Source organism: Amblyomma mixtum, chromosome 3 (assembly GCF_055824585.1).
Source record: "Amblyomma mixtum isolate Tamu chromosome 3, ASM5582458v1, whole genome shotgun sequence".
Taxonomy (NCBI): Eukaryota; Metazoa; Arthropoda; class Arachnida; order Ixodida; family Ixodidae; genus Amblyomma; species Amblyomma mixtum.
The window spans coordinates 75,013,329-75,029,737 of record NC_143014.1 but is presented as its reverse complement, the minus strand read 5'-3'; the positions used below and the strand labels follow the sequence as shown (position 1 = coordinate 75,029,737).

The 16,409-nt window shown below is 47.4% G+C and overlaps 1 protein-coding gene across 1 annotated transcript in view; it reads left to right on the top strand.

The window, feature by feature from the left end:
- The first annotated feature begins 5,711 nt into the window (after positions 1–5,711).
- LOC149350616 (protein big brother-like) overlaps positions 5,712–16,409 on the top strand; it is a 56,807-nt gene continuing 46,109 nt past the window's right edge. Inside the window, exons 1-2 of the mRNA XM_089579688.1 lie at positions 5,712–5,999; positions 7,908–7,994. Of these exons, the coding sequence (XP_089435814.1) occupies positions 5,865–5,999; positions 7,908–7,994 (222 nt within the window). The 5' untranslated portion in view covers positions 5,712–5,864. The remainder of the gene's footprint in view (positions 6,000–7,907; positions 7,995–16,409) is intronic.

The window sequence follows — 16,409 nt, the reverse complement described above, 5'->3', positions numbered from 1 at the left end:
AGTGATAGTTTTGGAATTATAAAGAACATTACTAAATTATGATGAGGGTCATTCATGACAATGGCAATGATAAAGTCATCTGAAAATAATGTTTCCGCCACCGCACGTCTTAGATGTGTATTAGACAGCTGCGAGTTCGATGGTGTGCTGTAACTCGTTTTTTTCACCGTGATCGTATTTTTTTTTCTTTTTGACAGTCTGGTGCTGGTTCTGTCTGCCTCACGGTGTCCATCTATCTCTTGACCCGATCTTCGCGCTGTTTAAAGGTTTAAAAGCAGGTCAGCTCCTCAGCTATTGCTTTCTTCCCCTTTCTGTTTCGTGGTATAGTTACAGTCTTCTTTTTGTTTTTGGCAAAAACTTACCGGCTCGTATTTTTTTCCCAGCTAAGGTAATCACTAATACGCCAGTTATGAGCTTGAAGCCCACTTAGCGGAGTGAATTAATTGAATTGGGATTTCTAGAAGATCTAAAGCATAGCAAAAATAGGGTGCTTATGCAACTGTGATGGTGCCTTTATTGATCACTCTCCTGCCGGTAATTCTCTTACGAAATACCTCTTCTCCGTTCCTTTGCGAGAACGGAAATAAGAAAAAAAAAAACAAGGAACAAGAAAATGAGATGGCACTCTGTATACGAATGCATGAGTGTGGGAAAGTCGCGAGAAAAGAGAAAGGAGGTCGTTGGGCAAAGAGAAAAGGGAGGAACAAAAGGAAGCGCTATGCAATCCTACAACAGTCTTGTGTTAACGTAGTAACCCCAAAACGCAATGCCCGTTACAGCTACGCATTTCCAGCATAAAAGTGCATTCGCAGTTGGCGCAGCAAATCGAATGCATTTTACTGATTCGATTTGCTACGTCGACTACTCGGCTCCGCACGAAAAACAGAAAACCTCGGTCAGTACTGATTGTGAAGACAAAGGGTGAACCAATGAGTATTGAAAACAACCTGTATTATATAGCAGTCAATAATTTGCAAAAAGATATATATTGCAGTCCAACCGCACTACAGAGGCCGCGCTTCGCTGAATAACTTTTGCCGTAACTTGGAGAGAAGCAAGAAGGAACTCCAAAGCAACACGGGAAAACATGCTTGCCTCTCAGATTTCCTCCACGATCTGCACCAACCGGCGGCCAATCATGACGGGCTTTGATCATGCGGTCCTTTTCTCTCTCTTTTTTTTTTTTTTTTGCTGGAGTGATTTGTGGCAGCAGCACAGCCGTCTCCTGATTTAGCGACGCCAGGCGATGGTCGTGAACTGTGGGAACTGAAGGAGAAAAATATTTCCTGGACCATACAATCTTTGCTCCTGAATAGTAGCGCTGGCTCACTTTGTAATCATACACGCTGAAGAAGGGAGAATTCTCTGTGGGTGTATTTAGTGTCATAATGCAAAAACAGGATATACCTGCGGTGACGGGGCAGGTTGGGGCCCAAAAATTTTGATCACTGGGTCATTTGAAATCACCTCTTGTCACGTGAGGTGTTATCGACAGGTTTACTAGGCCGCTAGTGCTGTTCTCTGCTGCTATATTCACTAAAACAAAGCTCCGACATGAACACAATTCCAGTTTTGTAGTAACCTGCGGCTTGGATGTTCAGGGTCGTCCACTCTTAGTTAGAATGCGCTAGCGCATGGCCGCACTCTTCAGAGGGCCACCGCGTGCGACACAGTCGCTCATCGCAGCAAAGTGGCACAGGAGAAGGTGTACCTGGACGTGGTGCTTCGCGTCATCTGTCGCTTCGCTTTGATGCGCAGCCGTTTCGGACGCAGTGACCCTCCCGGCCATGCGCTAGCGCATTCTAACTAAGAGTGGACGACCCTGTTCATTAATTTATTTAATTAGGGTTTGTAGATTTCGGTTTTTATCTTTTGAAAAATTTGGCAGGCTTCTTTGGTGTTTATTTCAAGAAGAATTTTTCGGCTTTTTTTACGGTGAACATTATTTTCCGCGCGCGAAATACTTTTTTTTTTCGGTGATATAATGTGGTATTCATGTGCGCTCAAAAGTCATGTAGAGTTTATATTTGGCATTTTGTTCAACATGAGCAGCCGATTTACCCCTAATTGACGCACAAGTGGTCGTAATTGGAGGTGTGCCTGTATCAAGAAATGCTATCAATAAGCAAAAAAAAAAAACCAACAAAAATGTCGGCCAGTTTCCGTAGTTAGGCCAAATGCGTTGGATGCATAGCACTTCGGTTTTCCCTTCGGTTCCGGCGTTCGGATCCATTGTTCACGGATGGCAGTTGTTCATATAGCGATAATGGGTCAATACCCATATATGCGGAATCGGAAATCTATACTCTACATTGATAGGTCCCTAGGAGTCTTCCTAGCACCCCTACAGGCGCAGTGGTGCAGCGGTTAAGCGATGCGCCACTGCCCTGCGATGGCTGGTGCTGCCATCGAGCTTGCGAGACCCAGGTCGCTCTTCCGGGGGAACCTCTAGCAATCAATGATTAATTTAACTGCCACGGTGGGCAGCTTGTGATGACGTCACAAGGTCAAATAACCTACGTGGCAGCTGGGTGACATCGCTTCTCTGGGGATTTTTCTCTCACGCCGCCAACGATGACGCCGTGTTTTCCGCTGAACGGGTCCCTTAACGTTGAAATTGGATTCGGCCTACTTTTATTGTTTTTGTTTTCGGTTTAAACAGAGAAGTCCCCCTCCCCCCTTCCTATACATATAATGCATTAATTATCATCAAAATTCTGAAATTTAATTGCGCTGCTGACCTGAAGCTACACAATATACGCTCAGTTCGACGATACAAAATTTTAGCGCCAACACACATGGTGCAGCCTCAATTATTTGTGAGGCTTTTAAGCTGCAACCGGCCTTATTGCAAAAAAAAAAAAATACTAGAAGGACGCCATCAGGTTTGCTCCCAACCTGACCTTTGCGAAGGCTGCGTGCTAACTAGCTCGAGGTTTCGTGCGGAAGGTCGTTTGTCGTCGCTGCCAACTGGGCTTTCGCAGCTAGCCGACAGCAATAGAAAGTCATTTGGAGCTGCCCTGACGATATCGTGCAGTTTTATTTAACCTCACATCGCTGACAAACCTCCTCGGGCCGCATAAACGTTTGAAATGAGCCCAGGACTTCAGGTAAAACATAAAAAAGAAAAGGCCTTTAACGCAAATAAGTTTACCCTAGCACAATTCTTATCCCGACTTCCTTGTTCCTTCTTGCGCGTTTTGGAATAGCTCCTCACTTTCATGGCTAATCACGTCCAACATTCTCAGGGAAAATTTTTCAAAATTGGGAAATTGTAAGATATTGTTATGGAAATATTGAAGGTAATGGTCCATTCTTCTGATATGTAGCAAAATCTTTCTTTTAAAGTGTTTCCATCGATCGCATCGTGCAGTTAAGGCTGCTATATAGAAAAACAGTGAGGAATGGTTTTGACGATAGCAAAAACGTTAATAAAAAAAAATGAGACTGCCGTCGGGTGGTTGCAGATATATTGATCGTGATAGTGAAATCTTACATTGCATTGCGTTCATCAAATTTTTCCCGCTCAAAAATGATCTTGTCCAGAATTGTTGGGTATGGTTCTGACAGGAGCATACACAGCACCAGTGGACGATGACACGAGGAAATAAAAGTCATGGGGCAGTTTATTTCGAACCTCGGTACGGAATATATAAATATCACGCATGCTCAGCATACGAAATATTCATGCGGTGACGCAATTACAATAGGTCCTTCTTGCGGTGTATCCTATCTTATGCGTAAGCGAAAATGAAATGCCACCATTGGCTGATCCCCTTCCATGAGTCTAGAAAAGGGCTCATAGTATCAAAAATGCTCGCAAAGGGCAGATCATTCACGCACGACTGCCGACGACAAGGTGCATGCCTGTGCTACACCGGTCCTGTCGCAGCATAGCATGCTAGCAGCGCCGAGCGAAATGGGAGACCTCTGGGGCAAGCAATCCCTTAGATTTAGAAATAGAAACAAAGTCGAAAAGGATAGAAATAGAATAGATATATGCTCCGTCTCACAAAGTTCTTCGCGCAGAAGTTGATGCTGCAGCCTGCGATACGAAATCAGGGGCGGAGAGATCAAAACTTCTCGCCGATGAAAGGACCGTTAGGCCTCCCGTGCGGCCAGCTTTCAGAATTCGGCCCAGTGGCTTACTGACGCCGATTGTACCTTTCACAATCCTGAGACTGGGGAGCTTCGGGCCCCTTCTGCTCATGCTTCTCGGCAAAACGCGCCTGCTTCCATACGAAGTTGCCTGAAGAAAAAGATTGGGTGAACCAATCCGAACTTCTGAACGCTTCTGACATGTCTTCAAATAACGGCTCTAAAGACAGAGAGAGAGAAAAAAGGATCTGGCTTTGAGAACGATGGCATGCTGGCCACATATCCGACAGGTAAAATTATTTGTAATAAACATCACCTAGCAATAATTTCCGTGCTGCCTGAATGCAGTGCTTGCCTGTTATACAGGCATGTTCAGCACAGAGGTCAACTTTACGAAGAAGACAAATAGTATATCGCAGAGTACTGCCGCGGTATTCACGAAACGGCGTGAAACAAAAGTTGCGCGAACTGTGCGTAAGATTATGCTACATCGATAGCCCATTATAAGCTCTATAGAACGCAGGGGAAAAAAAAGCGTTTTAAATTTGATTCTGCTTGCTCGGCACGTCCTGACAACGCGACAACGTTTCCTGATTTTGCTTAGTCTGTGATAGATGCTATTTTGATATCGAGAACCAAAATAGAGAAAAATAGTAGTACTGAGAGCTGGGACTAGAGCTTTTAACGGTGGCAGACCTGAGAAATTAGGCTTTCGCCTTTTTTTTTTTTTGAGACAATAGCGGCCTGGCCAATGAACAAGCATCATCATGTCCTCTTAACTGACATTGATACGCATTTTAAGTATACTTTCCAGTAATTGTGTTTGCAAACAGACACATGACCAACAACAATGCTAGTAGACTACTAATATTGCACCAGCTCAAATATTTTTCTCCTAAATTCGCAAGCCGTTAAAGGCGCTGCAAATGTCATGTAAGACGCTGCCCTGATATGACACAGGAAAAGTTCCATTATGCAGCAAAGATGATATGAAATCAGCGCTCTACTTTTCTTTTCGCTTTGCACTGGCGTTGATTTCTCGAACAACTGTCAGTTCCCGTGAAGCTGACTGGAGACACGAGCGAAGAAGCATACGGAAACGATGAAAGCTACTAAGTTCCGCTAAACGCGCGACTCCCGTGGGCCAAGCACGAGGGCGCAGCGTATGCGTAGTTGTATTTGTTCGGAAACAAGAGTGATTTTCCCAGCGCAGCCCAGATGGGATCCATTTGAAGCCGCCTATGTTAGCCTGCGAAACAGGAGAAAGAAAAAAGATTTCAAAACGAGACGGAACAAGAAAGCGAGGCAGGAGCGTGCGGGAGCAAAAGCGCCGATGCGGCAGGGTCGGAGCCGCTGGGCCGTGGCGCAGCAAGAAAAGAAAGAATGGCAAGCGAGAAAGAAATAAAAAAGGGGAACGCCAGCCCGGAGCGCGCCGCGGAAAAGAACACGGCTTCGGCGGGTAGCCCCCGAGGTAGCCCCGCGGCGGCCGCGGTGGCACCGCAGCGGCGAGCCAATGGCGCTCGGGCGCGGCCGCCATTGGCGGCCGCGCCGGGAGGAGGGGGCCAGGCGAGCAGGCCACGCCTCCCCACGTCGGCCGCCGGGGCGCCGCTCGCCACCGTGCACACCACTCCAGTTGCTGCATCGTGGACGAGCGGCGTGCGCGCTACCGTCTCTCCCTTCTCTTGTGCACCGTTGGAGCGGGCGGCCGGACCCCGTGCAGCGCAGTGGCGATCGTGGCTGGAGGCCGTTGCCTTTTGCAGCCCAATATGCTGCCCTTCGAGACGCCGAGCATCTTCGACCAGCTCCCGCGGTTCGTCTTCAAGATGCCGCGGGTGGTGCCTGACCAGAAGGCCAAGTTCGAGTCCGACGAGCTCTTCCGGCGCCTCAGCCGAGAGTGCGAGGTACGTCCTCCTCCTCCGCGTTGCACGCTGGCCCACCCTCGTGGCACCTTCCAGGGTCCTGGCTGCATACTGCCTGTCCGACCTCGAGGGGCAATTACCCGGCCCTGAGTCACGTGCACAGTCATGCGGAACTGCGTTTCGCGTCGCACTTGCTGTACCGCGAAGCGTTGACCGTCGTACTACACGTGTCATCTGGGTCATTCTGCTGTGTGTTCTGCTCGGGGTGTTGTGAGCACTGTTTGTGATTGCTGTCACATGACATCATTACTGGTGTCACAGTGTTCTAGTATTTCTTGACCGCAGCAGGTCAGTGGTCACTGCGATACGTCGGCGTCGCATTTTTCGCCACTGAATCGCTGTCTAAAAACTACGAGGACAGTAAACGTTATTTTTTTCGTCAGGTGTATCGGCGGCTGTACAGTGTGAGATTCTGCCGGTTTTGAAATCACTGCGCCTTATTATTTTTATTAACCTCCATTAATCCTTGAGACAGCATGTACTTGCTTGTATGCCGAAAATACTCTATAAGGGCTCTAATGAAACAAGTAGATGGTGTCTTGTATCACGTTTTATTTTTTTTTTCTTCACCTTCGTTTTGTAATGCGACTGGGCTGCACAGTTGAGTATTGTGTCGCTCCTCTCAGTTCCTCTCACCACTCAACCGAAGTCATTAGCAGTTGACCCCTTCTGTTGGCATCGAGGGAACGATTTTCAGTGCACGATCGTTTAACAGCCATAACAGAGCTGAATTTTGTAGTTAAGAGCCTCCTAGGCCCTCTAATTTTGTTGTTGAGGGGCGGGTAATTGTTGCAACATCATCGTATGTACCGTTATTATTATTATTTTTTTTACTGACTGTGACATTACTTAGCCGCAGTGCTTTCATAAGCAGGCATATTTCTCACCTTGGAAAAATAAATCGCTGGATATGAGTTTTCCACAGAAAGCATAATTAAATCTTGGTCGCAAAAAGCGTGACCATGGATCGATTCGCTCCAGCAGGTATTAGTTTGGGAAAAATGGCTATCAGATGCTGGGCTATGTTATGCATTCTCAGCTGAGACTGCATTAACTTGGAAGCCAATATGCAGATTAAAAACACATTTAACCTGTAGTGCTCAACGTTTCCTTGTTTGATGTCTTGCTATGGCAGATGATAATATCTATTGACTGTGACTGCGTCCGGCGCTTGTAGTTCTAGTATCGGCCAAGAACGGAAAGTAACGAAACGCTTGCAATGTCTTCCATTCTCGGCTGATACCAAAACTATGGTACGTGAGCATCCTGCTTGGTTTTAGCATCTCGTTAAATTTGCTGTTCTGAACTGCAAATATAGTGTAATGGATTGTCAGGTCAGCTTCATAGCTCACTGTGAGCCTAATACCGCCAATGCCAAGCTGGTGGCTAATGCAGTGGAAGTGGTGATTTCACAGATATATAGTGCGCACTGCACACCACATATGGTGCCACGAAAACCGTTAATACAATCTCGCGTGAGCTCCAATAAGAAAGACGTCAGGTATTACGGACAGGTTGCACGTATGGACTCGCTGTTCTTGGACAACCTTGGCGAGATATGACGCCCATTGTGAAGTACAGTGCTTGTTGCATACCCGACGAAGAGGTGCCGTGGTAAACGTGCGAAACGCCACTGCACATTTTGTCTTTTTCAGTGCAGTTTTTTTCTTTCGCCAATTATTTCTCCACACGTCGTGCTGGTGGACTTGTGGAGACGTGTGCAAAAGATGACAAAAACCTCAAATAAACCCTGTGCCCACGATGACTGGGCCCAGACGTGTACTGCTGTCGGCTGAGGCGAGCGATGATCTGAGCGTATGTCGCATTGACAAACGTCGCTCGCTGCGTTTGCTGGCGCCCTTGTGTGTGACGTGTATCCGTGGTGCGCAGATCCGATACACGGGCTACCGGGACAGGCCACTGGAGGAGCGTCAGGTGCGCTTCCAGAACGCCTGCCGGGAGGGACACACCGAAGTGGTAAGCGAGCCGCCGCTGTTTGCCCAGATGCGCACACGCCGCGGGTGGCCGGGAAGGGGCGCCCTTGTGCCGTCCACGCGCGCCGTGGTTGTTCTCTTTTTTTTTTTCTTCTTCTTTCGCAGGCGTAACATCATAGCGCTGCGGGGCCGGTAGTTTCCGTTTATTTATTTTATTTTCGGTTTACAGCTTCGCCAAAAAAATACACGCAAGTTGTCCATGCGGATTCCAAGCCATCGGGAGTTTGGCCTCATACGTTTGATGAAATTGCCAGCCCCTTGCGCATCCCCGCTTAAGTGAGCTGTTATATGACGCAGATATATTTGTGTGACGCGTCAGTAATGCACGTATGACGAAATGACGTATGCCGTGGTGGTGCAGTTTCTGTGTCACTCGGCTGCTGATCCCAAGGTCGTCGCGGTATTTTCATTCGAGACCAACAATACGAGAACGCCGGCTACTGGTTGAAATCCATCGTATTCTGTAACGTATCATTTTCTTTTTGATGCTCTGCCATTGGCCGCGGGTTTCCGGTGACGATGGACGACACCCAGGACCACGAGAAAGGAAACGTTACAAAATGAAGGCCCTCGAACAGCCCGCCTCTCTCATAGCCCCACGTGCAGCTTCTGGGCGTCAAACCCCACACCAGCGCCCGAGAGGCACGCCTCTTTCACGGAAGGCGATCCTGGAGCACGCAGCGACTCTCCTCGAACCGTTTCGCGCGCCGGAAGAGCAAACACGAGATAGCCATACCTGGCGCGTGTTCAAAGGACGCACTAACACCGGCGCAGTGCGTCACAGCTCGGGGCCGCAGCCGGAGCTGACCTTTAATTGTTTGTCGGGTCGGGGCCTTGGAATCTTATCTCGTGGCCAGCAACTCCTGCGTGAGCCATGCACTCGATTATTCAAGATGTGGCACAAGTCTGACGCCTCATATAAAGTACAGCTATATAGCTCTCGGCCAGGTTTACAGTCAGTGTTGGATCTTGTCACTTGCTTCGCGCCTACCAGCTTAAGAAAGGCGTCAATTTTTTGCAAATTAGGGTGCACTACCTGGCCGCCTTGTAATGCAAACACGCTTTGCGTATTATTTGCAGAAATCCAAGAAGTGACACTGATACGGAATCATTTGCTGATCTGCGCTGCGTTAGGCATTACCTTTGAAGTTGTCACGTCTATAGTCGCTTTCATAGGTAAACGTAGGCATCGGAAAGTGTATGTGCTCCGATTCAAGTACACAGCTTGCTCGACGCACTGAGCCCTATTGGAGCGCTGCACATTCGAACTTTGGGCTGGTATACCAGTTGCGTACCCCACTCTGAAAGGAGCAGCCCGTAGACACCGGAGAGCAGTTCGAAAGACAGCGCTTGTATCAGTCGGTTGTTTTCAATGCCTCGTTTGCAAACATGATTCCCTCTCACTTTCAATCATATTAGTCTGGCCATATGAGGTACGATTTTAAAAAAACTGGAGGCGGACTGCTATACCAAGCCTCTTATTTATATCGCGACATAACTCCTAGTCTACATTTCTTGGAATAAAAGCTATTGCAGTAACAGGCAATAGTTTGCATTCCTATTCTCCTTACACAAATTTATTTAGGACCTCAGGCATTTGTTCTAACGCTATGCATTTAATTTTCACGGGGCTAATAGTATATTGGTTAAATGACTTCAATGATGAGCCAACACGCAAAAATACCTCTGAAAGTTCGAATGCATCACTAACAAAAAATTTCGTGCTTCATTCATCAGGAATTAAGTTATTGGTCCTTGTTGTGCAGGTCCATGCACTTCTACATCTTTTCTCCCATCCCCAGCGGGCGGTTTAAATGATCTCCAGCACTTGGAAGACAGATAAACCGCCCTGTTCCTTCTCTCCCCCATCAAAAAAAAAAAATTCTGTTATATAAGGTTGTTGCGTGTAATTTAAAGCAGCATAGACGCCTAATTTTGGTGGCATATTTTCTTCTCTACAGTGATGCGGAAGACACTGCTATGCATGAATCACCATGTGGTATCCCTCTACGACCGCTAATTAATAATCGAATTTTATCTCATGCTGTTTCGGTTGAAACAGCCGTGACAGTGCAGTTATTAAAGAATAAAGTTGGGCTAGTTGGTGCTTTTGATACATATTCCTATACCGTTAAAATACACACAAAGGACCTGTGTGTTCCTGCTCTCTGTCCTTTGTGTGTATTTTAACGCTAGGAATATGTCGCAGTCTGTGACTGCGGTTATATGTCATGCGAGCCATGAAAAATGTCGATATAATCGCTACTTCATCGTTTTAATTCACTGTAGTGCTGAAGCCAGCCTTCCTCAAGAGCCGGAATGACAAAGGATGTAGAAGCAGCAATTATATCGCAGTTTTTTTTTCATGCCTCACGTGATTTATAACCACACTTTGACGTCACAGTCATCGGTCGGCTGTTGAAACCGAAACAGCCCGAGAAAGAAATTCGATTATAAATTATTTAGCGGTCGCAGGAGAGTACCACGTGGTAATCCATGTATAATAATGCCTTCCGCATCACGGTCGAATTTCGATGGAGGCTAAATTTCTGAGGCCCGTGTCCTGTGCGATGTCAGTGCATGGTAAAGATCCTCAGGTGGGCGATATTTCGGAAGCCCTTCACTACGACGTCCCTCATAGCCTCAGTTGCTTTGGGACGTTAAGCGCCCATAAACCAGCCTTCCGCACCAATACAAACAAGAAAACACGCACCCAAAGGTTAGGTGTCTGCACTATTTTAGCCTTCAGAATGCCTGCTCAGTATGTAATAAGCCTGACTACGCCCACTGCAGGGCAAAGGCCTCTCCCATGTCTCTCCAATTAACTCAGTCCTGTGCCAGCTGCGGCCACCGTATCCCCGCAAACTTCTTAATAGCTCATACCGAGCAATTCTGGACAAAAGCATTTTTTGAGTGGGAAACCGTTTATTAACGCAATTTTTTCGTATAATGCAAGATTTCAATTTTCTAATTTTCGAAATATTTGTCATAGAATTTCGGACATGTTCTGCCGCACCCTGTTACGCTTGCCTTCTGTTGGAATCCACTCCGTTACCCCTAAGGACCATCGGTTGTCTTGCATTACATGCCCTGCCCAAACCCATTTCTTCCTCTTGATTTCGACTAGGATGTCATTAGCACGCATTTGTTCCCTGACCCACTCTGCCCTCTTCCTGTCTCTTAACGTTACACCTATCATTTTCCTTTCCATAGCTCGCTGCGTTGCCCTTAAGTTGAACCCTTCTTCATTAGCCTCCACGTTTCTGCCCATTGCCTGCAAGATGTAGCTTTTAGATGTTTTTCTTTTGAGGGATATTGGTAAACCACCATTCATGCTCTGAGAGAACCTGCCAAATGCGCTCCACCGCTTTCTTATTCTTCTCGTTATTTCACTTTCGTGATGCGGATCTGCGGTCACTATACTCCGTTTCATACATCAGGTGCAAAGTTGTCAAAACTAGCGCTCTTGTTTGCGCTGCCTACATCCGCGATCAAAAAGTAGTGCGTTCCTCGTGGTAAGGAAAACAGAATAAATGCTTTGTCTGCAGGCTTATTACATAATACATTTCTCATGATCTCGATTAAATGCGCTCTTATTACTGACAACACGCTGTCGCTTTCTCGTGACTTTAGACCACTCGGCCACAAAGCAAGCGCGGAGTAACACTATTCCCTTTATTTCTTCATGCGAACTACTTCGGTACCTTTCACCGGTGTCAGTGCACGTTAAAGAACCCCAGGTGGTCGAAATTTCCGGAGCCCTTCACTACGGCGTCCCTCATAGCCTTAGTCGTTTTGGGACGTTAAAACCCCATAAAACCAAAACCTTTCACCGCGTTGCACCTGATGTATGAAACGAAGTATACCTGCCCTATGTAGGCGTATTCTCTTACCGCTGCCAGCACCTCGCCATCAATATATATAGGGACATTGTGCTGCTCGTGAAAGAAAGAAAAGGGTGGGTTAAAAAGAAACTTTCATAATTCTTCTGGCGACGCCTCTATTCTCTCCCCCCTCGTTTAATTGTTGAACTCTTTTATTCATACACTTTCGTTCGCCTTCCATTAACGTTAAAAATAGCGTCCTGCGAGGAGAGTGTCTGACTGAGCAGAAATTCTGGTGGGTGTTAAAGAAGCCCACTCTATGCAGCCCTTTTGTTTCAATGCCTCGCAGTCGTTCGCGGCTTCAGTATGGCTTCACACATAATATGGCTCGCAAAAATGTTTGGCGCGCGTCACTGTATAAGCTTATAAGTGACGGCATGGCACATGACGAGAAGCGGCAGTCTGTTCTAGGCGTACATTATCCAAACGACTTCTGAGCTGCGAACTTTCAGGGGATGCACAGCATACGGAGAGAAGCAGCAGCCTTAGGCAGGCAGCTCTCAACGTCCGCGCATGCTTCGCAAGTCGGAAAACGATCCCATCTGCGCACAGCGAGTCGCGTCTCTCGTCGGCGAGCTGAGTGGACTTGGGTGTCGTCAGCAAGCAAAGTGGTGACGCAGCTGTGACGCACGTCTCATGAGATTTCGAAGTCCCGCAATGCGTTGAGACCGGCAGCATGGAGAGCACGTGATATCAGCGAGGCTTACGCAACAAAAGCGGCTTTGCATGCATACCCGACCATTTTACGCAACGACAGAATGTCGACATCACTCGCGGCCGCTTATGCATGCGTCGTATATTTCTCTGCTGGCTGGCAAGAGAGGTTCGGTCGTTTGATAGATGACATCGCGCTGCCGGAAACGTGCCCTGCAAGTGTTGGTGGAAGTGACACACTCCGGGACACCGTCATGCTTCCTCAACAGAGCATGAATTGCCTTAAATATTTGTATGGAAGACGCCAGGTCGCTGAACCCAAGGAGAGCACAGGGGAATGTTTTTATTTGTGGTGTTGATCGGTGTAAAGTTAGCAGTCGAATAATTTTGTATCGAAATGTAAGCGATCTGGCAGCAGAACAAGAAGCAACCACACGCCGCCAGTGGAATCGGAACCCATTGCACTCTGAACATTAATACGCGTATATGGGAGTAAAAAGGGAGTAACCTGTTCTCTACCACCCTTTTATGAAAGGGTGTGCGCTAGAGGACATACTTCCTTATTGCTCCTTTCTGTGTAGAGTGCACAACCTCCGCATTTCACGGTGCTCTACCAACTGAACTATAGGCGGCGGCTGTCCAATCGTGTAGTGCACTTGTGTTGCGTGTAGCCTAACCTTAAGAGTGTTCACCAGCGCCACTCTCGTCCATAGCGGCGGAAGTGAAATGTCCTCGTACCGCAAGCGCCACGTGAAACTTGATCCAACAAGGGCGGCAGTTGTTCGAGAACCCTCTTATGGTAGCTATAGCATAGGGGAATGGTAGACTGAAATGATTAGACTGCTCATTTCTCATCGATCGACCCCACAAGTAAAAATAAAAATATTTCCTTATGCTTTCCTTGGTTTTAGTGACTGTTGGCTTCTTTCATATGTACGTCTTAACGAGCCCCTCATTTCCTACCCTTGTCCTAAATAGCTTGATGAGGTCTTCGCTTCTGTCCGTCTTGGTGCCATATAGGTGGCATAAGCGGAATCTCGAGCAGCTGTCGCCTTCACTGTTCGATCACATTCCTAAGTCCGCCGCCGCAACCAGCACAAGTACACACTCGAAAACACAAGATTCGACAGCCGCCGCCGTAGCACAGTTGGTTCGAAGGTAGTGGGTTTGGATCCCACCTTCGGCATGCGGTTGATTTTACTTCTACTTTCTAATCAATTATCCTTCAGGCAAAAAATGATTAGGCTTCTAATTTCCAATCGACCAACGACACAAAGAAAAAAAATAAATGCATTTCTTTATGCTTTCCTTAGTTTCAGTGACGGTTGGCTTCTTAACGAGCCTCTCATTCTTGAAATTTTTTTGTTGGTCTCAATACTATAGGCGTCGTAAATAGCGCTTCGTTTGTTGCCCACAGTTCCTCCTCAAGTTTGCCATAAGGACGCGTATGTTTACCTCAAAATTATCAGTTGGACTTTTCTTTTTAATAACACGCGTGGGCTTTGACGAGAGAGAAAAAGAAATGCGGTATTAGACGTCTGATTCGAAAATTCTGCGAGAACAGTTGGATTTACCCTCGATGGTTGCGGTGATGCTTTGACTCGAATGCTTTTACTCTAAGCGGAGGGTTCAACCCACGCGGCAGATTTTTTCTGAACGGTGAGGTGGGCGGTAGGTGGCGCTTCTGGAGTGGGGGAAGGGTTAGCCTCCTACTTAAAGGGGTGAGGGTGGGGAGATGGCTGGTGGACTGTGCTTCTGGAAGAGGACAGCTGGCTTTACCGTTGCATCTTTCAGTTCGACTTGCAATTCGTTTTTTTTTTTCGCTCCGCTGCTTCGTGGGCGTCTCGTGGGTGGCGGTCCTGTGGAGGATGTAGGCACGCGAGTTTGGGTCGAGGATGCTGCTGGAGGGTAGAGTTGGGTGAGGAGGTGGACTGAGAGGCGCTGGGCGGTTGCGAAGTGGTGCATCTGGAGCTTGGATAGGAGGCTTCATTTCAACAGACATCGGATTCACGCGGAGGGGAGAGGGTACAGTAGTACTGCTTTCACAGTATACCTGCAACACTTTACTGCCTGCATATGCCGCCTCGTCACCAGGTCCAGTGAGCGTCCCATCCGTGCCATAATTTAACGTAAATGTACAGTTTTCTTGCGTGACGCATCTTCCTTTGCATACTGCCATATATGATATATACCATAAAGAAGTAAAAAATACATAAGGACAAAGACGCATTTTGATATTTTAATTTCATTGTTCGTCGAAACGCGCTGTGTTATCTTCATCATCAGCCTGACTACGCCCACTGAAGGACAAAGGCCTCTCCCGTATCGCTCCAATTAACCCTGTCCTGTACCACCTGCGGTCACCCTATCCCTCATCCGCCCACTTAACTTTCTGCCGCCACTCCGTTACCCTAGCGGTTATCTTGCCTTCGCATTACATGCCCTGCCCGAGCCCATTTCTTCCTCTTGACTTCGACTATAGATGTCATTAACCCGTGTTTGATCCCTCACCCACTCTGCCGTCTTCCTGTCTCTTAACGTTACATCTGTCATTTTCCTTTCCATAGCTCACTGCGTTGTCCTTAAGTTGAACCCGTTTCGTTAGCATACACGTTTCTGCCCCAAAGGTACTGGCAAGATACAGCTGTTATGTACTTTTCTCTTGAGTGGTATACTGGCAACCTTCATTCATGATCTGAGAGAACTAGCCAAATTCGCTCCATCCCATTCTTATTATTCTAGTTATTTCACTCTCGTGGTCCGGATTTGCGGTCATTACCTGCCCTAAGTAGACGTATTCGCTTACCACTTGCAGCACCTCGCTATCAATTGTAAACTGTGTTCCCTTGCGAGGCTGGTGAACATTACTTAATTTTTAGACCTACAATATTGCTCTGCCTGCCTAACTTATTGATCATATTTTGCAGTTCATCTCCTGAATGCCTTAGCAATGCAATGTTATCAGCGAATCAAAAATTATATAGGTATTCTTCATTAACTCTCATCCCCAACTGTTCCCAGTCCAGGTCCCTGAATACCTCATATAAACAGGCGGTGAATAGCATTGGCGAGATCGTGTCTCCCTGCCTGACACCCTTCCTTATTGGAATTTTATTGCTTACTTTATGGAGGACTATGGTATACCTGTGCATCCGTTATAGATATCTTCCAGTATTTTTACATAAGGTTCTTCTACACCCTGATTCGACAATGCAGTGGCGATCCACATTGCGAGACATCATTATCAGTAAAAAAAAGAAGAGCAGAAGGAAGAGGAATTCAATCAAACTAATTAATAGTCGACCCTTACGTGGCGGCAGATGTCGAAATAATAGACGTAGTTTTATCTGCCAGCAGGCGTATACGATGTGCAGCAATGCAGCAAATCGAACCGCGAGGAGTTAGAACAGGCACAAAGAATACACGGTTCACATTGATTTCTCTCTTGGGGACGTACAACTCGCGCAACATGCTCTCAGGCATACGCGGCTAGCTCGACACGTTTCCCACGCAGCTTGCATTGGGGAAGCCCGCATGGTAGGTGGGCAGGCAGGCGTCGTTTATGCGTCTACCAGGAATCGAGTGCGCATGCAAACATGCGCGCACATTCTCTCGCCGCCTTCATTACGAATTTACGGGTTTTCGCAATCAAGCGAAAGCGCGCGGCGTATAGCGTGGGGACGTTTCGCTTATGCGATTTCTCTCAGGCCGGCACGCATGTTGGGCTGCCGGGAGCGTCGCGCCACTTGTGCCGAACCACAGCAGTGGCGGCCGGGCGGCGATTAGCATGATGCTGCCTGCGGTCATTTATACTGGTCGGGGCGCAAGGGGACAGTCTTGCCAATTACGGCAGCGGCTGC